Genomic DNA, 23,299 nt, shown 5'->3' with positions numbered 1-23,299 from the left:
ATCCAAGATGTCATTGAAGTCCCCCGTTAGGACCCAGGCCGAGTCCCTTCCCAGGCCTAGCTTCGATATCTCTTCCCAGAAGGCGGCTCTATGCTCCTGTTGCGGTATACCATAAATGAAAGTAAGGAAGAACTCCTTCGCCTTGTGGATCACTCTTGTATCAATGTAGTTTTTTGTGGAGGACAGGACTGTGAGGTTGACTTCATTTCTCCAAAATAGAGCAAGTCCTCCGCTAAGTCCGGAGGGTGAAATTAAGAAGTGGTGCTTGTACTCAATTGTTTCAATATTAGCAAGAACAAAAGCATCTGAGTTCTTAGTTTCCATAAAGTACATTATGTCCGGAGCATGAACAGACCTCATCTCACGGACTCTTGGAACTGTCAGGTCACCTCCCAAACCTTGACAGTTCCAACTCAATACAGCTAAGGAATCTGGTCTGGTGGATCGCGAAAATCCACCCTACTCTTGCTTGTACTACCAGCGAGTAATATCTATGTATAGAAAATCAATAAGTTTTTTTTAAGACATTTACAAAAGATTTTTTTGAGAGAGCGAACGTTCGACCTCACGAATATGACAAAAAAAAAAGAAAATAAATAAGTTCCGCTGTCAATTTAATCAAACTTACTTTTACCCATTTGTCTCCTTTTGTGAAAGAAAACCTTGATGTGTGTTTTTTTTTTTTTTGATAATCAGGGAATCATTCAAACCGAGTTGTTTATAAGGAGAATTAAATATCTCTATCACCTGACGACAATATATAGATGGATAAATTTGAATTGAAACATATTTGATTCATGTTCTTTGGTGACATTTGAGACGCTATGCCACACCAGATATGGTTCATGTGTGTATTGTTGAAGGTTAATTTTGAAAATATATTACATAGACTAAAATTTGAACATTTAAACGAAAGATAATCTAACAAAAGTTTGAGATACGTGGTTGCTTTACGCTTCCATTCTTCCAGGGTGTACGACTGGTCTTGAATTTACATAACCTCTGTACGACTGGTCTTGAATTTACACAACCTCTAAAACTTGACTTTTTGAATGAGGAGCAAAAATAGCTGATATAATAACATGAACACTACACGTTATTCGTTTTGGATTAATTAAATAATACAGACAACTAACTAATACATTGAAATAAACTAACGAATCAGAAATACCTGATATAAACTGCTGTCAAAGATAAAAAAATAAACAAAATAGTGCATGTGACTCGGTTTGGATTAACCAAATAATACAGACGACCAAAGTACAGCTCGTGGAAAACTGGTTCATAAAAAAATTATGGTGATTTCTTAACAAAGGGATAATAGTCACAATATGTCTTACTACTAATTAATGGTAACAATGATTTATTCACTCTCTCTATATTTATATCTGACTGCTACATCTCTTATATCTGTCTGCTACATCTCATCTAAAGAAAAAAGATAAAAAAAATTGCGAGTAAGAGAAAAAAATAAAGCTCAAATTCAGTTTTAAGTTTTAACGTAGTTCCCAATCTCAGTTTGGCGAGAAATGTCGATACCGGAGGAAGAAGTTGCACTTCTACAAGATTTAGTTCACGACTCCGTCGACCACCGTGGAAACCCCGCCGGGAGATCTTCCACCGGAGGATGGAGATCCGCCTCTCTCATAATAGGTGAAAACAGTAAACTATGATTAACTAGTGTTTTGTTTTTCTGGTTGCTAAATCTTGATCATGGATGTTTCATCAGGTGTGGAAGTTGCAGAGAGATTTGCTTACGTTGGAATCGCATGCAATATGATCACTTACCTGACCGAACAGCTCGGACAATCGACGGCGAACGCCGCCGTGAACGTGAACACGTGGGCCGGAACAGCCTCGACGCTTCCTATTATTGGAGCTTTCGTAGCAGACGCTTATCTCGGTCGTTACCGGACAATTCTTGGATCTTCCCTCATTTACATACTGGTTGGTACCTTCGTCTTCTCCTTTCTCCACTAGTAGGTACGGTTAGTTTATCACGAGATTCCACTTTAAAATCAATTGACAATAATTGAATTAGTACTAACTTTTTACATATTAGTTCATTATTTTTCTAAAAACTAATGTTAGATTTCATTCATTCATTAACAAATTACAAAAAAATAATAATAACTAAACCGGATGAAATTATTACAGGGGCTTGGACTACTGACCTTGTCGGCTATCCTAACCCTTGTGGGATCGTCTGAGAATCATAAACCTTCTTTCTTGATGAACGTACTTTTCTTTTGCTCTCTGTATCTTGTGGCCATAGCACAAGGAGGTCACAAGCCGTGTGTTCAAGCGTTTGGTGCGGACCAGTTTGACTCGGACCATCCTAAAGAGAGAATAGCTAGAGGATCGTTTTTCAACTGGTGGTTCTTGTGTTTATCCGGGGGAATAGTCATATCGATTCTTGTGGTGGTGTATATACAAAGCAACGTTAACTGGGCGCTTGGATTTGGGGTACCTTGTTTGTTCATGGTTATGGCTCTTGCTATCTTCTTTCTCGGGAGAAAAACTTACAGATATCCAAAGGGAAATCGTGACAAGAACAACAACGGTTTTGTAAGGATCGGTAGAGTTTTCGTCGTGGCATTCAAGAACCGTAAACTGGGGAGTTTGAAGCATTCTGGTCAGCTCGAGTAAGTTGCACATATCTCAAGTTTTCTTTATATCATTTGCAGAATCAGTTCTAATATTTGGAGACAATAAACATTTAATAAGGATTTTGACAAAAAAAATTAAATGAGGGTATAATATATATTATCTCCAAAAAATAGGTTCAAAACCAAAACCAATGTTTCATTAGATTGTGCCGGTTTTGATTATTTGTCTTTTTGCTTAGTGTTCGACTTTATTTAACTTTTTTTTTTTGTGTGTGACAAGATTCCTTGGAAAAGCGATGCTCTCAGGAGAAGGTGTAGAGCCATGTAGTAATATGGACGTGGAAGACGCTAAAGGTTTGATAATGCTTATTCCGATATGGATCACATCGATGATGAGCATGATTCCTTACGCTCAATACTCTACTCTCTTCACCAAGCAAGGTGTCACCGTGGACAGAAGAATCTTGCCGAGCTTGGAGATCCCTCCAGCTTCTTTTTTGTCACTAGTGTCTATATCAGTTCTCATCTCGGTTCCGATCTACGAGCATGTGTTCTTGCCTATAGCCAGAAAGATTACAAAAAAGCCTAATGGGATCACGATGCTCCAGAGAATAGGAACAGGAATGGTGCTAACGTGCTTCAACATGGTTCTCGCAGCATTGGTGGAAGCCAAACGGTTGAGGATCGCTGAGGAGCACGGGCTCATTGACAAACCGGACGTAACCATTCCAATGTCTATATGGTGGTTCGTCCCTCAGTATATGTTGGTCGGGATGATCGAAGTGTTTGGTCTGGTAGGTGCACAAGAGTTCTTCTACGACCAGGTCCCGACAGAGCTCAGAAGTATCGGTCTTGCTTTTTCTTTGAGTTCGTTGGGTCTTTCGAACTTCTTGAGCGGTCTTTTCATCATTGTTGTTGATTGGGCTACAGGGAGATATGGTGGACACAGCTGGTTCAACAACAACTTAAACCGAGCTCATATTGATTATTTTTACTGGTTACTAGCCGCATCCACGGCCATTGCTTTCTTTGCCTTCGTGTTCATTTCCAGGTCGTATGTTTATCGTCGGGTAGACCAAGTCCAATAATTATAAAGTCAACTTGTGTTGACTTTATTATCATATTGGTGTTTTCCAACCTTGTAAGTTAATGTTTTATAATTCTATATTTTTTTCCGTGTCAAAATCACTCTTCATTGTATTAAAAAAGATCATCTCATTAACCAATTGTAAGTTAAAGATATGACGTGGAAGTGCATACAAAAACGTATCTATCAATCTCGTTGCTGCTTTAATGCTTGAAACTACAAAGGGTCCGGTCCATTTTGTTGTAAATATGTATAAATATCATTTACTACCAATATCTCTAGTTACGTGTTTTGTGCGATTCATATGCTGCCAACACACCTTATCCAGCTATAAAGATTTGCTACAAGGAACTGAAAACGTGTTACAGGCAGGGTCATATATCAAATAATGTACAAAACATAAGCACATATAAGGAAAAATAAGAAAAACGGTAAAATCTTAAAGTTATAGATTCAGATTTGAGATATTTAGGAAAAATACACGATAACTAATGACCTATATAAGTATAATTTTAGAAAGAAAAAAAAACTAATGACCTATAAGTCTACTACATAAAATAAAAATAATAAATTGTAACGCCTCGATCCGTTCACGGCTACTGGGCCATCCACGTCTGCTCTCTCGGTCCGTGGGCCCATCATATCTGACGGTCTGTCCGTTAATTTTCCAAGACTAAATCATTGTTTACTGACTCTACAATCACCACCCGACCTTTTCCCGTGCTTTGGCCTCACTTATACGGTAACGCGAATCACTTTCTGATAGGTCAACCATCCTTTCACTACTCCAGCCTAAGCACGCTTAACTCTGGAATTCTAAACGGATGTATGACGGAAAAGGTAAGTCAACTTTGATGACATAAGTAGACAAATCAATTCTCTTAAGTCTTTTCACATATCACAATTCGGGATGTTACATAAAATCGTCGTGGACTATACAACCTAGAACACGAAGCCACAACAATATCTTATAATTATACATAAAATAGAAATGTCATGAAAACGTGAAAGTCGAATTGATGTCTAAAGCATGTGGCTTTTCAAATGGCACGTTCGTTGGAGCTGTTTCGTACCACTCGATCCACCAAAATATAGACGACAAGTAAATAAATGTTGACAGCGCCAGAACTATGAGAAAAGATACAAATACAACAACAAGTTACATTTGTTGTAATCCAAACATTTACAGTGTAGAACTCAGAGACGCCTAAAGGACATGGACTCTTAGTTAAGCGTTCTTTTCGAGTTGTTTTGCATCACATGATCAACCGACAATAACAAGCTATGAGAACATGAGAAAACTGTATATTAAATGCAATTGTTTGCCGAATAAGAAACTGTATACTGTTACCGTAATGAACAACATCAAATATATCGTACTTCCACAATGGAACGAAGTATCTAATTTCTAAGTGATTCAGCCACACACAACGTATATCACACCGTACTAGCTGGTACGTGATCATATCAAAGATAATATTTTAATAGAACTTTAGTGTGTATATATGGTTAGTATCAACTAAAGCAAAAACACAACAATAGCTTAAAATATAAACAAAATTTCACTAAAGTAAATCCATTAGGGATTTGTGAGATTCCGTAATTTTATAAAGTTATGTTTTCCACGAAGATTTAACATCTTCGATCATTGCAACGGAAAAAAAGGTCGATAGCCATTAGCCAAGCGGTGCGTATTTTTTAGCAAGATCTCAAATCTTAAAAACAAAAAGTAAAAATAGACTGTGTGTGGATCTTGGATTTAAACGAAGGCATCGATAAGACGATAACCTCCAAAGTCATGATTGAACACTGCACGTTAATCTGTAATGATTACTCAAATGATTGTCGACTAAACTATAGCTCGTGAAACACTCATCCATAAAAAAAATTGCGTAAACACAATCAAATGATCTCCATGTTAGCAGATTGGATCGTAGAATTTGATTTGGTCAACATCTTGGCATCAAGTGAAATCACGTTGACTCTTTTTATAGTTATATTGTTTTGTTATATATATTTTTATAGTAGCTGGTTGTGATCTTATAATAAGTACATAGATTTTTATATATTTGAGTATATAAATACGTACAAGTTTTATGTAAAAGAAAATCACTTTTGTTATACCCCTTCATATTTTGACACACAACATGTCATTATGAAAGACTTTTTTTTTTTTTCCATCTATTTAAATTTTATTAAAAGGGCAGTCTACAAGGAAGCCCAAAACAACTTACAAGAACCCAACACATAAAACGTAAAACAAAAGCGAAACTAAAACATATGGGCCCTAAGCCCAAGAGACCACAAACCCTAATCTAGGGGACTGCACACCACGTCTGGGAAATAAGCCGCTCCGCTACACGTGTTGAAAACCTCAACACCAAGGCAGGACACGTATTGGAGAAACCAGCCGCTTCCACCACCTTGAGTCTCACCGCCGGAGAAGAACTGTCGATCACTGGACCCCGAATCACCCTAGTCCATAAAAGGAGAACTCGCATCTCCACCATCTTTGACCAATGAAAACCCACCTCCGACGACTGTATCGAAGGTATAGGGAATTCATCGGTTGCATCTCACCGGAGACAACGCCGGAATAGCACGACGCTTCACCACCACACATCTTCCAACGGAGAGCATCAATCGATCTTGATAGATCGAGATCTCATCCTGGACACGAACCTTCCCACCTCCATAAACACACCTAAAGCCGGCCGCCTTCACCGGAGAAGAAGGTGACGACGCCGGAAACAAAGCCGGACGGCCACCGAAGGACAAGCACACCGCCGGAGTCAAAACAAAGACCACCCACACCGATACTGAACAAAAAAAAAGAAAGAAAAATCAAACCCAAACAGTACCGACGGTGGCTTAAGAACACAAGGACTTTTACTCAAAATACTTTATCAACTTTAACATTTACAGAGGATTAATAATGTTATACACACTGAAAGAACGATCAAGAACTTTACAGCTGGAAAGGTTAGTATTCATCTGTAGGATGAGAGAGGGTATCAAATCTGTTTAGCAGGGGCGTTGTCGTCACCACCTTTGTCTTCTCTTTTGCTCTGCTCTTACAATAACACTGAGTTGTTGTGCGGGTTGATGACCTGTCAACTGGGCCACTTGGGCTGTAAATAACATTGTCTTGGCCCATCTACTAATCAATTGTAAATTAGTATGCCTATAGTTTTTTTTGGCTAAATTGATATGCTTTACGACTTACGACAATTATACAGTTTCCATATTTCCATCACTTTCCATCATATTATATAGTTTTTTTTTTGGTTAATGTTTTTACTGGGATATTAACATATCCTAAACCAAAATTACGATATAATGTTTCCTTATTACGGTTACTAGCTTTCCTGGTGTTGATAGACTTATGATCTTATAGATTGTATATAAAAAGACCTTGAGGTCATGAATGAACAACATACGATAATTATAAAACCTCTAAGTTTTGATTCACAGTTTCCCCATCTCATTGGAAGTAACTTCTCTTACACAGGAATTTCCCTCAGGGATCAATTAGTGAGATGGTCAAAGATTCTTCTTGTGGCATCTCATATATTTGTAATCATATTGCTGAGTATGGTGGTGAACCAAACCGGTATTAATCCTGTGGCTAACTCTTGAACATGGACGCTCTCAAGTTTTAGATTTCTTATCTTTTTGTCATGTAGAATTTATTTGATGGGTCAGTCTGCTGGTGCACGCATTGGAATGCTTATTTTGGGTTTCGCAGATAAATGCTTATTTTGGTATTTACGGAGGGTTAAGCCTTTCTTCTGATCCCAGAACAGCAATACATTGGAATCAAGACGCGTCAAGAAGCTGTTAAAAACAAGTTTCTGTTCAAATGTTTTTTTTGTAAAATGCTGGTAGGTAAAATAGTAGATTAATGAGCAAGTAGAATCATGTCTTCTATCCAACTAAAGACTAAAAAGTTTTTAAAAGGTTTTTTTTTTTTTTTTTTTTTTTTTTTTTTTTTTTAGTTTTTAAAAGGTTTGAAAATAACTGTGATCCTAATCTACAGGTATAACCTTCTGAGCCTTGTGGATCACTTCCACAGCAGGTGACTATATGGATCCACTTTTTCTGAGGTACAGTATCAATTCTTGGTATAGCTTAAGATGAGCCGTAGAGCAGCCTGAAATCTTAAGGGTTGACGTGTGACTTTTGTTGTCCACCGCATCATGGAAGGAGAGGAATCATTAAGTCAGTTTTCTCCTGAACTAGTAGTGCAAAACCTTAAATCTCAAACACATCGTTGCTCGTCTCCCACCTATTATTCTATTCCATGGTACTGCTGACTACTCCATCCCTTTAGATGCAAGGTATGGTTAAACACACACGGATCAGTGATCATGATGATGGAATTGTATTCCTGTGTGCAATACACGTTAATTCTTTTTGTCATTCTCGGTTTGTGTTATTTGTAGAGCAACAAAGATCAGTGAAGAATTACTAGTCTCGTTACACTGTCTTGATCTTCTTCTTTCTTCTCTGCCCATATCATTGGTTGCAAGTTACAAAGTGCCAAACCATTTATCACTTAAATACTCCAAAGCCATTTCAATATACAAATAAGATTATTATTAACATCAAAGGAGATGTAAACAATGCCTTAAATCAAGCAATAGAAGAAACATAACAGGACCCATATCTTTTTTTTTAAACACCAACAGGACAAAGAAAGTTGTCTGTATTATATTTGATACGGGAAGATAAGTCCTTTCCAAGAAAAGCCAAAACCAAGAAAGCAACAGAAAATTAAAAAAAATGTCTAAGCATTATGCTTCATAAAGTCAAAGACTAAACAGTGGATATGTGAAAGTGTAGCTAAGCAGAAACGCAGTCGTTTAACTACGGAACTAATCACAGGTCACAATTTAAAAGTTACTAGATTCTGAGAGGGCGGGTATATTTTTTGTTTTTAATTTTTTATTTGTGTTTTATTTATAATCATATTTACTATATTTAAAAATTATTAGTTAAATGTTTTGATAATTATATTGAATTTGTGATGTTATATAACTATACACTTGTACACAATATTTTGAAACCGATCCGGATTCGCGATTAAACCGACAAACCCGTGGATCTGGTATGTAATTCAGTTTGAGTTTTAGGAAAAACATCATTGTTTAATAATCTGGTAAAACCCACGAAACTTGGTAAAACCCACGGAAACCTGGTAAAACCAATGGAAATCCGCTAAAACTCAAAACTCGGTTACCAATTGAACCACTGGTTAAACCAATACGTAATTTTTAATTATTAACTTTTTAGATTTTTAATTATATTATTAGAATATGTTTGTATTCTAATTAGGAAATTAGATTTTTGGTTTTTATATAAAATATATATATATATATATATGATCTTGTGGATTATGAATCTATTAACAAATCTAATTGTTGTGATTTGGTATTAGTTTATTTTTGTTATCAATTATCAATTATAATTTTATGTTTTACTTTTAGATTATTTTAGATTTTAAATTTAATTTTATTATTTACAATAGACATTTAAATACTTAAAAAGTTATTAATATTTTGTAAAATTTAGTTCAAGCACATGATCCTTTCATAGAAAACCTACCCGTATACATACATATCCACTTTCTATATTTTATAAAATAGGAGTAAGGAAAAAATACATAAATACAGTATATTAGTCCATATCGTATATGTAGAAGGCGGTTATATTTTGATTCCTGAATATTTTTGGTTGTTAAATAAATACTATGATTTTGGAATTAGATATAGGATAATTAATAGGTGAAGCAAAAGAGTAAGGAAAATGAAACAAAAATATATATATTCGTACATTTATGTTGCAATATTTGTAGCCCTTAAAAATAGGACTTAGTGGTTATGGAGGTTGACTATATATTAAGTTATGCAGTTTTCTTATTATTATTATACGGTTATTTTAGTTAGTTATATTTGGATGCCACTTTTTTAAATTGGACCTAACCCATATCAATTGGACATGTTGAAGAATTAATAGTATTGATATCATAAAACCCGCTTTAAAAAAAAAACGTGATAACTGATTTTGGTAGAGAAAATTATAATGTGGTCAGTGTTTTGATATAGTTATAGATGCAGTTATCTAGATTTTGACCCGCCCTTTCAAAAGGGCGGGTATATTTTTTACTTTAATTTTTTTTGAAAATTTTAATTTTTATATTTATGTTTTCTATAATCATATTTTTCTTTAATATTAATTTAATTTTGGTAACTATATTAAATGTATCAAGTTGCATAACTATACTTCGTGCCATATGCATTTTGTAAATTATTTTTAAAGTTTATTCATTAAATTTGCAATATATTATATTTTCTTAGTAGTTATATAATATAATTAGTTAAGAATAATCAAACCCAAAACATCTGACTCGGAACCAACGAAAATCAAAGTCTCGTACACTATTATACATGACCTATATACTCGAACCATGTTATTAATGTATTATATTCGAAAACTAAAATCAAACCCAACCCGAAAACCGAAATTTTTTTTTGAAAAGTGTTTGAAAAAAAATAAAATTTAATATATTTTGTTAAGTATTTATATATGTAAATGGGTTAATATGGTCACTAACTTTAAGTAAAATCAAATTAATAAATATTTTTAATTGAATAACCTATTAGAACCCGTTAAACTAAATGAGTTCATGTAAATATTTATTTCTATTAAAAGTTATCTTTAATCCTGTTAAACTCTATTTCAACCTAATTTGTTAACTTTAAACAATTTTATTATATGCTTTGAAAACGCATGATTATTTTTGATAATTTTATTTAATAAACATTATAAATATAAACATTTATATAGTTTATGTTTTATTTTTTTATTTATTACAAATTTTACAATCGAACTTGTGTACATGATTTACGTAAGATAAAATTTTTTAGTTTTATAAAAAAAGTTCTAACCCGTACTATAGGCAAATATTTTAATTTACATTAGATGTTGATCTGTGTTACAACAAAAGGATTTGCCGATTTGGTATATACACCAAAAGAAAACAATAATATTGATTTTTTGTAACTATCAACTTGAACGACATATGGGTTCTGAATCATATGGAAGTGGAAGTTACAACGTTATTTTATTAGTACAAAAGCAGTTATGGTTAATATAATTTTCTTATAAATGAATATTGGGTTGAAAATAATAGTTGGACACAACTAAATATTAATAGGATATGTTGAAGAATTAATAGAATAGATTCACAGGAACGGGGTTAAATCTGTAAATACGCGCTAAAACGTAAGCACATCACTGATGAATGACGGAGAGGCCCCTGCACTTAAAACACACGTGGCTTTCTCCAGTTAGTCCTTATATGAAAATCAGTCGAACTACAGGAGGGTATTATAGTAATAGACTTCTGAGGGGCCTTTTTATCGAAACGGATAATCAGAAGAAGAGGCTCGATCTCATCTCATCTCCCCCAAATCAAAGTAAACCCTAATTGTCTGTACCTTTATCTCTCTCGAAGGGGATCTTTGCTTTACTTACTTTCTCGTGAATCTCTCTCTCTCTGTATCTCTGTGGATTCGTCAAAGAGAGACGACAATAGATCCGGTATGGCGAGTGATAACACGGGCGCGAAATCGAGCTCATCCTCTGCGGATTCATACGTGGGGAGCTTGATTAGTTTGACTTCGAAGAGCGAGATCAGATACGAAGGCATCCTTTACAACATCAATACCGATGAATCCAGCATCGGTCTTCAAAACGGTAAGACTCCGTTTCAGGATTGTTAGATGCGTAGCGTATGATTCTGATTGTGTGTTCTTGAGCTTGGGTACTTGAGCTTGGATATTCATGAAGAAGTAGTACTCATGTCTAAGCTTATCAGATTGTAATCAAAGTCTTTGAAACTGTTGGTGAATAAGCTTAGTAGTATATCCTGCTGATGCCGTGTAATTTGAATGGTATGTATGTATTGTAGTCCGATCATTTGGAACTGAAGGAAGGAAAAAAGATGGTCCTCAAGTTCCTCCCAGTGACAAAGTTTATGAGTACATATTGTTCCGTGGTACTGATATCAAGGTATCCAATTGTGCTTATGCTTCTCCTTGTATCATCACCTTTGTAGACACTAACTCTTCTTGTTGTTGGCAGGATTTGCAAGTCAAAGCTTCTCCTCCAGCTCAGCCTCCAGCTCCACCTACTCTTAACAATGACCCTGCTATCATTCAGGTGATTATCGTGCTACTGTTTATAGAATAATCTTGCACAGATGTGTCTTCATTCTCCGGTTGTCTTTGTTTTTGCAGTCTCACTACCCTAGCCCCATCCCAACATCGAGTAGCCTGCCTCCTACTGTGAGCAATTCACTGTCTGACACTAGTTCTCATATCGGCCAACCTGGGCAGCCTGGGATGGGATTCCAAAACTCCATGCCTTTGTATCAGCCTGGTGGAAATCTTGCTCCTTGGGGAGCCTCACCTCAACAACCACCTATGTATTGGCCAGGATACTACAACCCACCTCCCAATGGCCTTCCCCAATTGCATCAACAGTCTTTGATTCGACCTCCTCATGGGCTCCCTATGCCCGGTTCCCTGCCGCAACCTATTCCATATCCTAACTTTAATACCCCTCCACCTACTGCTGGATCATCAAATTTGCAGGGTTCAAGCTTGCCGGAACCACCTTCCTCACTGTTTCCATATAGTAGCAGTTCCCAAACTCTAGCACCCAGTTCCTTGCCTTATGCTGGTCTACCTATGACACTGTCTTCAGGCCTGCAATCAACACTGCAGTCAGCACCATCTCCTTCCCTAGCTTCAGAGATGGCACCTCCTTTGTTTTCGAACAAAGCTCCTATTGCTGTACCTCCTACCCTACCTCAGGATACTAACTTGCTTCCCTTTTCTCTACCAACTACTAGAGCCACTGATTCAAGTGCTGCTGGCTTTCCACTGTCTAACAAGTCTGGTGTAGTTACTGATCCTATTTCTGTGCCACAGACAACACCATTAGCACCTGCTCCTGATTCTGGAGTTTCTAGTTCGATTAGCCAAGATAAGCCAAAACCTTTGCTGGTTACTCCTGGCCAACTACTGCAGTCTGGATCTGCTTCTGTCTCTTTGTCCCCACCCTCTAACAACGCTGATAAAGATGCTGAGGTGGTTCAAGTATCATCGTCAGCTGCGTTGGAACAATCTGTTCCAGTCACATCAGAAGCTCAACCTCCAATACTGCCATTGCCTTCCTCTGCAAGGCCAACTCAGAAGGTTTTGTAACTTACTTAAATTTCCAAATCTTTTTATTTGCTCTTCCATCCCTTTAAACGATAATTCTACTTCACTTGTTGATATGAGAACGAGCCTTGAATTCTAGATTAAAGAAATTGAGGAGTAATAAACCTGTAGCTGTTATATTTGAACTTGTGGTAATGCTAATCCTATACCTTTTTTTCTTTGTCAAAGAGGCATGAAAAGCTCTTGTCGTCTATATTAGATTTTGTAGCTGATCTTTGTTGTTTGATGATTAGTTGAACTCATATACTGATTTTTTTTCCTCAGCCAAACGGACACTCCTACCCAACCCATAATGGTTACAGGGGACGTGGGAGAGGAAGAGGAAGAGGAGCAGGGGTAAATATTCTTCTCTCGTATTTAGAATGCGCCAAGATCTACCACTTAAGTTATAGCTCATCAATCGTAACCATGCATTCTAATAAAGTAGTAATCCTCCTTGTTGGCAGCGATCACACCAGGTAATGAAGTTCACTGAAGATTTTGATTTCACAGCAATGAATGAAAAGTTCAATAAGGATGAAGTATGGGGTCATCTTGGGAAGAGCACCAATGGTGATGGTGACGATGATTATCCAGTCGTAGATGAACCAGAGCTGCCTAAAATCGAGGTCAAAGTAAGTGCAAGTAAACTCATAATCAAGTAAAACCCCCATATTCCCTCACCCTCTCTTGTCTCATTCACCTTTTATTGTTTAATTGATGTAGCCTGTTTACAACAAAGACGACTTTTTCGATAGCCTCTCGTCAAATTCCGGTGACAGAGATTCCCAAAATCCAAGGCCTAGGTTCTCAGAGCTACGTAAACTAGATACTGAGGTACACCCTTTTATATATTTCCACATTCAAAAAGCAGGCTGGACATAATTTCCAAAATCTGAAGAGAAACTCATTGACACTTTTGACAAACGGTATTGGTATATGATTCCAGACATTTGGTGAGTTCTCAAGATTCAGAGGAGGCCGAGGAGGGCGTGGTGGTTATGGTCGAAACGGTCATTCCCGTGGTGGTTATGGTGGTCGTGGCTATGGCGGCTATAGTGGGCGTGGCTATGGCGGCTATAGTGGGCGTGGCGGTGGTGGAGGCTACGGGTATGGTGGTCGTGGCCAAGGGAGAGGCGTGTGAAATAGTACTACCCTAAAAGTTGTGCTAAAAGGATTTCTAAAAGACTCGGGAATCCGATGGAGCTCATCATACTTTGAGTGCTTTTGGTATGTTGCAATAAAACAAAACACTTGAAGAGTCTTATGTAATGCATTTTGTTGTTAGAGAAACCCCACCTGTGTGGTTTTCGAGTGTATCAATTTGATTTGCGATCTTTTGTTATAAAGACTTGGTACGACCGTCTTTCAGTATTCAATGACATTTCCTTTTGTTTCTTTATAATTCGTATTAGCCTCTTCGCCTTGTGTGGAGTTTATTATGGTGACCATTGACTTAACAACTGAAGTTTTAGAGTAGTAGCAGCCTTAGATAAAAATGGGCCATACAAGGAGATAAATAGACAGAGGTCCATATACATAGATCCATAATGTCTTCTTGTATTTGAAGAATCACTTTGTCGGCATTTCTTTAAAGAGTGAGTGTACAGTCACACTGTAGACAACTTTGAAGAGAGAGAGAGAATAGAATGGGAAGTGCTTCACTTGTCTTGTTTGCGCGGCTCTCGGGTTTAGTAATAGCGGTTTTGGTTGTGTACTGGGCTCTCTTGCTCGTCCCTCATCAAGGCCTTACATACTCTGTAATTTCTCACGCTCCTTGTTGATTTCAACTGGACCTCTCTCTTATATTGTGGTCTGTAATCAAGTTTGGTCCTTTTGTAGACTCTGCATCCTCTGCTGATGGTGATTGGCTTCATTATCGTAAGTGGAGAAGGTACTAGTGATCCATCCCTCTCTCTCTCTCTCTTCATACCCTTTTGAAGATTTCATCTCCTTTCTTGAATAATACATTTGATTAATTGGATAATGCAGCGATTCTGATACACAGATGGTTGCCTGGTTCAAGAAAAACGAAGAAAGCAGTTCATTTATGGCTACAAGGAGTGGCATTGGTCTCTGGTATGTTTGGGATATGGACAAAGTTCCATTACCAATCTGGAGTTTTCTCAAACTTCTACAGTCTCCATTCTTGGATGGGTCTACTCTCTCTTTCTCTCTTCTCTGCTCAGGTCCGTCCCTTTTTTTCTTCTCACCAACATTATTAAATTTTAATTCAATTGTAATAATCATCTGACATTTTTAATGCATTATCAAATTCATCATCCAAAAGTGCGAAAGACTAGATACTTTCTTAATGAAAATATAATTCAAAAGTTGGATTACCCGTTGTTGTCATTATTATCTGAGTATTTGCACCCCATGCACACAAAATCTACCTTATTTGCACTCCATACTCTATTTCCCCCCAATTTTTTTTCCCCATCTTTATCATTTTCCCTCTATTCTATGGTATCCCACTTATTTGAGTTTTTTTTTTAAAAATATTTTTCAATCAATAATGTAAAGAATGACCAAGGAAGAAACTGAGTGACCCACTTGGGATTAGTTTCTAATTGTTACGGAAACTGACAAGATTCCCCGCCAAAAATATTTAATTACTAATTATTAAAACACGATAGATTAGAAGTTAGAACCATTCATTATTGTCACTTCAGTTCAGTCTATACGCTATGTCCTATTTATTTCAGTGCAGTAAGTATCCCACGACACGAGGCTCTTTAATAGGGTCAATAAGTTCGTTTTAATAGATGCGGGGTTTGATTGTAATTACTTCCTTTTTTTACTGATAGAATATTTATTAACGTTGTGTTGCAGTGGGTGACTGGATTCTTGAGCTTCTGGCATAGAGGAGAAGTCCGGACAACAAGAACCACGTTTCTTCCATGGCATGTCTTCCTCGGACTTTACACCTACGGTCTAGCCATTGCCACCGCCGAGACCGGACTACTTGAGAAGCTCACTTTCCTTCAGACAAAGCGAATCGTCCCAAGACGCTGTCATGAGTCAACGATCGTCAACGGTCTCGGGCTAGGCTTGGTTCTGCTCAGTGGTGTTGTTATAACAGCCGCTGTTTTGCCAAAGTATCAGAGCCATTCTGGTAATGAGAAACTCGTTTATTCATCTCAAGATCGTCCCAAATGTTTGACTTCTTAGAGTTATTTTTTTCTTTTCAAATTTTAGTTTTGTATTGATTTTTGGAGACAACTACACACGTCTCTCTGGTTGTACAAATGAATGTATTATTACCGCATTGTGATGATGAGACTTGTGTCAACAAACTTGGCTCCTCCAACTTTTCCTTGAATCTGAGACGGTAAAGGAATCACTCTTCTTTGGTCTCCAGCTTCTATCAATAGCTCAGAGCCTCCTCTGTACTGCAGTTTCATCAAAAGCAAAGATCGTTTTTTCAGTAACCAAAGAGGAGTTCAAATGGAGATGAGATGTTCTTTTGTTACCTGGTACAGCTTGATTTCTGATTTTTCAAACCCTGGCATGAACAGAGTCACTGATTTGTTAACTGTATCAAACGTCACTGGTGGTGTCAAGCTACTTCCTTGGCTTACTGTACCAGAAAGAATCTCCCTTACACTCAAGTTCGCTTGGTCCAGTAGAATCTTGTCCCAGTCCAGACCATTACTAGTAAATGGAACTGATGCAGAAGCAAAAGGCAGCGGCACAAACTCCTCTTTTGAGGCTTTGTAAGACTCATGAGTTGTCAGGTTCGAAGAAGAAGATATAGCAAAAGCAGCAGAAGCATGAGATCCTGCTTGTATTGTACAACCCCAATAACGTAATGCGGATTTAACAGACATGGGATTGTTTGGATCCATTACAAGAAAGCTCCTGAATCTCTCTGGATCTCTCAGCGTAGAAGCACCAGTCTGTAAGTTTGCATAAAATTCACAATCAGGGCTACATTAGTAACTGAGGTATGGAAGAGATAGAGAGATACCTCCAAGAAACGTTCCAAAGTATCCCACATGGCAGGACTTGTCTGGCCATCAAAAGGAGACTTATTGCCGCTTATGTTCATTGACTCATCAACAAATCTCATAATGGAAGGACTTGTTAGCCTCCCAAGATCTGTCTTCTCGGCCAGACTCCTCAGATATTTCACATACAATCTGCCGCACAAAACCATATAATAATACTTAAATAAGGGTTGCAAGAAAAGAAAAGAAACACAGAACATTTCAAACGAGAGACCTTGTTTTACTGCTTAAACCTATCATCCGAAGAGTCTCTTCAGTGCTGATACCATCGTAAACTATAACGTCGAAAGCCTTTCCCTGGTGGTTCTTTCGGGTTGCTTGCCTGAAGAAACCAACAAGCCTCTCGAGTTCAAGCATTGAGAAGATGGAGTCCATCCCTGGAAGCACTCCTAGCTCTTCTCCAACAACCTAACTTCACAAAAGGACTTAAATAAAATCCCAACAATTCTTTCTGAGACTAAAGCAGATAATAGAAGATGTGTTGTTGACATACCTACCCCTTCAAGAACACCTTGGGTCATATTAAGTCGAGCATCTGCTTGCTTCAGCTGTTTCAGAGGTTCTAGTAGCATCTGCATTGTTTATTTTCCATAGAAAGGTTTGTTAAGTAATAATGTTCAAACTTTTATTACCAGAACTAAAAGAGGGACACACACACACACTTACTTTTGTTGTTTCCAGCCTGATAACGGATAGGTTGTCGTTGAGTAAGGTAGGAGAAGTGCCAATCTTGGTTCCAAGGAGGAAATCAGGAGAAGGGTCTTGACTCTGTACCACAAGGCATGTACTGAGCCCAGCCAATGCGTAGTGCTATGAGCATCATAGTTATTAGTTAGTAACAAACATCAAGTATTCAACTTTATACAGATGACAAATACCAGATGCAACAAAACATGTTAAAGCTTTGATCTTTCAGGTACTGAACAGTCAATGCGACACCGAAGTCTAACATTATAGATTCATCATGGTCTTGTTTTTTACCTGAGCGGCGAAAACAGAGGCGGTGGTCTTGCCGGAGCCGCCTTTGCCGAGAAAGGTGACGAATTTGGTGGGTTTCTGAGAAGATTCAGATGTTGCCACTGCCACCACCACAGAAGCTGGTCGGTGGTGTTTCCAGGAGACTGACGTCACCACAAGGGATGAGAGGATATCCAGACCAGGGCTTGAGCATGATGTAAGAGAATAAGAAGAAGCTAGCAAAGTCACCATTTTTTTTTTTTGGTATGAATTCAAGATAATGAGTAATCTGGAGGCTTTGAGCGGCTTTGTAATAAAGGAGTAACGGATCTGACACAGCGACGCACAATTGACGCTTTGAATTCGACCCGTACCGACCGAACTCTTCACATGTTCGAACTACTTTTATCCACTCGTGAATGTTTGTTTTTCTATTTGGTCATTTAGTTGCAACTAATTATTTAATTAAACCTATTCTCATAATCCTTTTTATAATGCTTCTAGCGTAATAAAATTTGGTTTGAGTTGGATTGAACCGGGTTCAACAAAATTAAACCACATCCTGAACCGACACGGAGAAAAAAAGAATCTTAGCCGCTTTGTGTAAGCAAATTCCTATATACTAAAGCGCAAATCGTCTTGCCAATAAAATTCTGACACGTGGCGTTAGCATCTATTTTATAAAAAAATGTATAAATAAAAAACCTTTTGTCAAGCTTCTAAAATTTTTCAGATTATCATCCCTTGTTCAAAGTCAGTTGTCACGATTTCAAACTGTTTAGTTAATCGAATGACTGCATTAACTTCCCAAACCACAACCGTTCGATTCAGATTTCTCTTATTTAAAAGCACTATCTCTTTCCAGTTTAACTCAATCTTCCACACAATTTCTGTGTGCTTTCATAAACTCTATATTCTTTAGGGTTCTCAATCAGTTATTTTTCTTTCTCAATCAGGTGTTCTATAAGCAATAGCACTCCAACGGCGAAAAGAAAATTTGTCGATGTCAAAATCAGAAATCAATAGGTTCTCTCTCGTAAAGTGTATTTATTGCTAAAATGCTATAAATACGTTCTTCGGCTGTTTTTTTTCTTTGAATCCATTTCTTATATACAACGTACAAACTCCATCACTGGTTTCTCTCGCAATCAATATCTGATATATATATATATAATTGTTCCATAATCTTTGTAGCAATCGAAGATGGTTTTTCATAGTAAAGTTTTGTTATCTCCCATGTGTTTTAAACTTTTAATCCTTTCACAGTTGCCATTTTTAATACAATATATAATTTTATTGATTGAGTCAATTTCTTAAATATTATTCAGATTTAGCATAACTGTCAAAATGTCAACCGAGTAGCAGTTTCTGGTGATGCCGCAGTAGTATTGGAGCGGGGGAGGCGGCCAGAATATCACAGGAGATGATGACATGTCTTTACATCGGCGGACAACTGTTTGAAGCGTTTAGCCATGTATCTTTTGGATATGGCTACATATCTATGCTGCTCCTCAAGGTAGTTAAATATCTTAAAAGTTTTCATGATGGGTTCATAAGGGACAATGTTTTCCTATTGTGTTCTCTTCTATCGATTTTGTTTGATTTAATTCGTAGTGGTCAAAGTTTAAATTTAGGAAAATGTTATATAACTCTGAATCAAATCAGAGACAAGACTGATTATGCTCAATATCATTTTTAGTTATATAATAGAAGTTAGATTTTATTTGTAAGAAAGAATATTCCCATGCAAAGCATGGGCTTAATACTAGTATGTACTAAAACGGAAACGTGTAGCTGAAGAAAAGACTGCTTCAAGAAAGCTAGGTTTGGGGATATGCGCAGGGTCAGCGTCAAACTTATCGAGTGGAGGATTCAAACCTTCATCATTGTCTAAAACCCCATCATCAAGCAAGTAAAAGGAAGCTGTAGTTTATTATCAACTATGCTTGAATCGTTGAACAAAAACTAGTTACAACCTTTGAAAGAGCAATTGCAACTAAAAAAGTCTACTACAACAGTACAACATAAACCTACTTGCCTACTTGTTGCTGTGAGAGACGACTCACTGGAAGCTCTTTCTCCACGTCGGGCGTTCCCCTCTCTAGAAACACGTTGATTCTCCACAACACCATCCTACTCTCCATCCTCAGCCCTTTGATCTCACAGAGCTTCCAAAGCAAAGCCTTGAGGAAACTGTAATCATTACCACCATACCACTCCACCTGTTTCTTCACAATGCTTTCAACATCTCTCAAGGCTCTCCTCACAACCCCAACTTCCATCCCTCTCCCCACAAGCTCCCTCGCCGAGTCAACCATCGTATCAACAATCTCCTCAGCTGATCCAGCGTAGACCTCTAACAAGTGAACAGCAACACAGAACCCACCCACAAACGCCAGCACCCAGCAACCGTTATCCACCAACAACAACTCTCCTCCCTGTGGGGGGTTCAACCTTCTCATTATCTCCGGGAGAAGAGTATTAACCGCATGAACCACGTTCTCGTTATCATCAAGCACCATCGTCGTCAAACACTGGAAGATATAAACAGCTCTCTCGAACTGCGTGCTGCATTCCGATGCGATATAGTCCCATACCTCGAACCATTTGTCCTCTTGGTAGTAGTACAACTCGACCGCGACGTGATACACCACCTTGCCTAGAATCTTGAACGTGTTCTCCGGAACTCCTACTTCAGTGAGGCAAGAGATAAGCAGTTTCTTGAGATGTCCCATCTCCACAACATCGATCTCCACTCTCTTCGACGTGTGGTCACAAAGCATATGGTGGAGCCTTCCCACCGCTATCTCCCTAGACTTGTCATCCATCTTAGTTGACGCCACCATGCGCAAGATCTCCACTGCAGATACGGTCTTTAACTTGTTGTACAAGTCTAGGTCAAACCCTTGAGACTGGTCGAGTTTGAAGGCTTGGTCATCAGAGACAATTTGATAGATCTTCCTCGCAGACTCTTTGGTGTGTGTTCCTCCGACACCTGAGATCTTGAACGCAAGCTCTGACAAAAAACCGCATTGGTTCCTACTGTATCTACACGTGTTGGAGTCTTGCGCAAGGAACTTGGCGAGATGTGCAAGCCCTCGTCGCAGAAACTCTTCCTTACCTTTCCTCACGAGCTGATTAGCTGACTTGAGAACAGTGCCAAGAATCTTCCTCGCCAAGTCGAAACCTATTTCTGAATTCGAAATCTGAATCCCAAGCTTAACGGCAGTTTCAAGAGCCAGAGTCCAGCGCTCTTCGTCTGTTTCTTGCTGATCAAGCAACACGTCATCGATCTCTTCGACAAAGTGTTTCAAGAACCGGTTGATGAATCCAATATCATCGAGTAAAGGCAAGTCTAGGAAGACGTTGAAAGCTCTAACGGGATCAGTGTTCACGAGCGTAACCATACAATCTCCAAGCTCGTCCCATCCGTGACGATCAAGCTTCACGACATTGCTTGCCACGCAAGAAACGATTCTTCTTAGGATCTTTGTATCAGGTTTCTTGGCTTCAGGCATCGTCAGGCAAGAAACAAGAAGAGGCTTTATAACACGGAGCGCGACGAGAGAGAGATCGAAGCCGCGGTTTCTCAGACCGGTGAGAGCTTCGGAGAGGAGACAGATGGATCGGAACCTGAAGAGGTCGTCGGAAGAGTGTAGGTACACCTTGAGGAGCTTTAGGGTTAAGCAGTTGGGGAAGTTGGCGACGCAGAACTTGTGCAGAGCTTGCGCGTTTTGATGCGCGTTGGTTTCTTGACGGTTGAAGAGGTGTTCGACGACGTACGCTAAGCCTTCGAGTCTTGGAGTCGCGAGAATGTCCCTGGCTGCTAACATGAGCAGTGAAGATTCCGCCATTAATGTGTCCAATGCAAACGTGTGTTCTCATGCAAGTGATGATACATATATGACTTTACTTAGGAGTAGATAGTATATATAAGGTTAATAATCTGGTTTTCGTTTTTTTTTCTTCCGGTATACAGCTTCTTTACAACTTAATACCTCATCAAATGTACGTAATTATATTTGGTTTAACAAAAAAAAAATACTTGTTTGGTTCGATTTTTTCTATTTCGTTTGATTTAGTTTGGTTTTGATAAAAAATAGCTTAAAAATGTAATAAATTTGTTTAGTTTATACTCTGATCATTTGTTTGGCTAATAGAACATTTATTTTTGTTTCCAAATTTTAAATAATTAATATGTATATATATGTATTATATTTTATAGATCATAAAAATGAATTTTTATAAATTTTACTTTGATATGTTTGTAGTCTACACACTACACTTTATGGCCGGTCCTGCCAACTATATATTATAAACACTTTGGAGTTTGTAAACGGGAAAATCGCATAAAAAACCCTCAAGGTGGCAGCCACTTACACTTTAAACCCTCAGAGTATTTCACAAGCACTTTAAACACTCAAGTTGGCAAATTTAGCATATTAAACCTCCAATCCGGCTTACTTGTACATCAAGTCAAAATCATAACCGGTACTGTTTAAAACTGATGACGTGTCGGTTTTTTTTTTTTTTTAAATATATTTTAATAATAAATAAATAGAAAATACAGAAAACAGAAAAATCATAAAAAATTCATAAAAATTCAAAATAAAATTCAAAAAATCTTAAAAAAATTACAAAAAAATCACAACAATAATTATTTTATTTTATTAATAAAATAAATAAAAAAATAAAATATATAATAATAATAAAAACTTGAAAAAATCATAAAAATCATAAAAATCCCAAAAATAAAAAAAATTCATAAAAATCAAAATAAAATAAAAAATAAATTTAAATAAAATAAATATAAATTCATGATAATGATTTTTATTTTATTAGAATCTACGAGAATCAGTAGAATCAACTACAAAAAAATCACAAAATAATTATTTTATTTTATTAATGAAATAAATATAAATAAATATATAAAAAATAATAAAAACTTGAAAGAAATCGTAAAAATCCACAAAAATCAGAAAATTCATAAAAATCAAAATAAAATAAAAAACTTAAATTTAAATAAAATAAATATAATAATAATAGATAAAATAAATATAAATTCAAGAATAAACTATATTTTGATGTTTATGGTTCGAGGTTTTCTGAATCAGAAAAAAATCATTATCTTCAAATTGATTCTCGTAAACCAAATCAAAGCAAACAAATTAAATGATACACGAGTTTTACGAGTTCATCATACTAAGTCGATATTCTAAACCGTAAACCATGAGCTAACCACCTTGCTGAACCAGATTAACCATCCTCTTCAATCTTGACTTCTCCATTGATATAACCAGTCGTGGTTTAAGTTAACCAGAATTGATTCTCATCACCAAAGCACTACACGAACAAATTAAA

The 23,299-nt window shown here is 37.1% G+C and overlaps 5 protein-coding genes across 6 annotated transcripts; 3 read left to right on the top strand and 2 right to left on the bottom strand.

Annotated features, from left to right (window-relative positions):
* Nucleotides 1-1,386: 1,386 nt before the first annotated feature.
* On the top strand, nt 1,387-3,827 carry LOC108819236 (protein NRT1/ PTR FAMILY 5.15). 2 transcript variants are annotated; one of them, XM_018592237.2, is made up of 4 exons: nt 1,387-1,653; nt 1,730-1,947; nt 2,158-2,645; nt 2,890-3,827. In XM_018592237.2, the coding sequence occupies exons 1-4, from the start codon at nt 1,530-1,532 to the stop codon at nt 3,695-3,697; spliced, it is 1,638 nt and encodes a 545-aa protein (XP_018447739.1). In that variant the 5' UTR covers nt 1,387-1,529; the 3' UTR covers nt 3,698-3,827. The 2 variants fall into 2 exon arrangements, with proteins under 2 accessions (XP_018447739.1, XP_018447740.1); XM_018592238.2 differs by having other exon boundaries at nt 1,474-1,653; nt 2,276-2,645.
* Nucleotides 3,828-11,154: 7,327 nt separating this feature from the next.
* On the top strand, nt 11,155-14,373 carry LOC108822352 (protein decapping 5). The gene is made up of 8 exons (XM_018595404.2): nt 11,155-11,457; nt 11,672-11,772; nt 11,845-11,922; nt 12,000-12,962; nt 13,254-13,325; nt 13,436-13,603; nt 13,695-13,805; nt 13,918-14,373. The coding sequence occupies exons 1-8, from the start codon at nt 11,304-11,306 to the stop codon at nt 14,110-14,112; spliced, it is 1,842 nt and encodes a 613-aa protein (XP_018450906.1). The 5' UTR covers nt 11,155-11,303; the 3' UTR covers nt 14,113-14,373.
* Nucleotides 14,374-14,538: 165 nt separating this feature from the next.
* LOC108822354 (probable transmembrane ascorbate ferrireductase 4) lies at nt 14,539-16,327 on the top strand. Its single transcript, XM_018595406.2, has 4 exons — nt 14,539-14,728; nt 14,811-14,862; nt 14,961-15,157; nt 15,804-16,327. The coding sequence occupies exons 1-4, from the start codon at nt 14,618-14,620 to the stop codon at nt 16,140-16,142; spliced, it is 699 nt and encodes a 232-aa protein (XP_018450908.1). The 5' UTR covers nt 14,539-14,617; the 3' UTR covers nt 16,143-16,327.
* LOC108822353 (uncharacterized protein At1g26090, chloroplastic) lies at nt 16,088-18,367 on the bottom strand. Its single transcript, XM_018595405.2, has 7 exons — nt 17,963-18,367; nt 17,648-17,791; nt 17,479-17,553; nt 17,196-17,389; nt 16,942-17,113; nt 16,445-16,870; nt 16,088-16,363 (listed from the first exon to the last, which is right to left on the bottom strand). Exons 1-7 carry the CDS (start codon nt 18,188-18,190, stop codon nt 16,232-16,234), a joined length of 1,371 nt encoding a protein of 456 aa, XP_018450907.1. The 5' UTR covers nt 18,191-18,367; the 3' UTR covers nt 16,088-16,231.
* A 1,486-nt stretch (nt 18,368-19,853) lies between these two features.
* On the bottom strand, nt 19,854-21,934 carry LOC108821402 (uncharacterized). The gene has a single exon (XM_018594441.2). It carries the CDS (start codon nt 21,790-21,792, stop codon nt 19,969-19,971), a length of 1,824 nt encoding a protein of 607 aa, XP_018449943.2. The 5' UTR covers nt 21,793-21,934; the 3' UTR covers nt 19,854-19,968.
* Between the last annotated feature and the right edge of the window lie 1,365 nt (nt 21,935-23,299).

This window comes from Raphanus sativus, chromosome 8 (genome assembly GCF_000801105.2).
Source record: "Raphanus sativus cultivar WK10039 chromosome 8, ASM80110v3, whole genome shotgun sequence".
NCBI classification, from domain to species: domain Eukaryota; kingdom Viridiplantae; phylum Streptophyta; class Magnoliopsida; order Brassicales; family Brassicaceae; genus Raphanus; species Raphanus sativus.
The sequence above is the reverse complement of the archived record's forward strand: the minus strand, read 5'-3'. Positions and strand labels throughout refer to the sequence as shown.

Excerpts from the sequence above, each read along its gene's own strand:
- LOC108822353 (XM_018595405.2), bottom strand. The coding sequence starts at position 18,190 with ATGGTGACTTTGCTAGCTTCTTCTTATTCTCTTACATCATGCTCAAGC. Across the intron at positions 17,554-17,647 it reads TCAGGCTGGAAACAACAAAA|ATGCTACTAGAACCTCTGAA; the intron begins GTAAGTGTGTGT and ends TAAACAATGCAG. Across the intron at positions 16,364-16,444 it reads CAGAAATCAAGCTGTACCAG|TACAGAGGAGGCTCTGAGCT; the intron begins GTAACAAAAGAA and ends ATGAAACTGCAG.
- LOC108819236 (XM_018592237.2), top strand. The coding sequence starts at position 1,530 with ATGTCGATACCGGAGGAAGAAGTTGCACTTCTACAAGATTTAGTTCAC. Across the intron at positions 1,654-1,729 it reads ATCCGCCTCTCTCATAATAG|GTGTGGAAGTTGCAGAGAGA; the intron begins GTGAAAACAGTA and ends ATGTTTCATCAG. Across the intron at positions 2,646-2,889 it reads AAGCATTCTGGTCAGCTCGA|ATTCCTTGGAAAAGCGATGC; the intron begins GTAAGTTGCACA and ends GTGTGTGACAAG.
- LOC108822354 (XM_018595406.2), top strand. The coding sequence starts at position 14,618 with ATGGGAAGTGCTTCACTTGTCTTGTTTGCGCGGCTCTCGGGTTTAGTA. Across the intron at positions 14,729-14,810 it reads ATCAAGGCCTTACATACTCT|ACTCTGCATCCTCTGCTGAT; the intron begins GTAATTTCTCAC and ends GTCCTTTTGTAG. Across the intron at positions 15,158-15,803 it reads TTTCTCTCTTCTCTGCTCAG|TGGGTGACTGGATTCTTGAG; the intron begins GTCCGTCCCTTT and ends GTTGTGTTGCAG.
- LOC108822352 (XM_018595404.2), top strand. The coding sequence starts at position 11,304 with ATGGCGAGTGATAACACGGGCGCGAAATCGAGCTCATCCTCTGCGGAT. Across the intron at positions 11,458-11,671 it reads CAGCATCGGTCTTCAAAACG|TCCGATCATTTGGAACTGAA; the intron begins GTAAGACTCCGT and ends TATGTATTGTAG. Across the intron at positions 13,604-13,694 it reads TGCCTAAAATCGAGGTCAAA|CCTGTTTACAACAAAGACGA; the intron begins GTAAGTGCAAGT and ends TAATTGATGTAG.
- LOC108821402 (XM_018594441.2), bottom strand. The coding sequence starts at position 21,792 with ATGGCGGAATCTTCACTGCTCATGTTAGCAGCCAGGGACATTCTCGCG.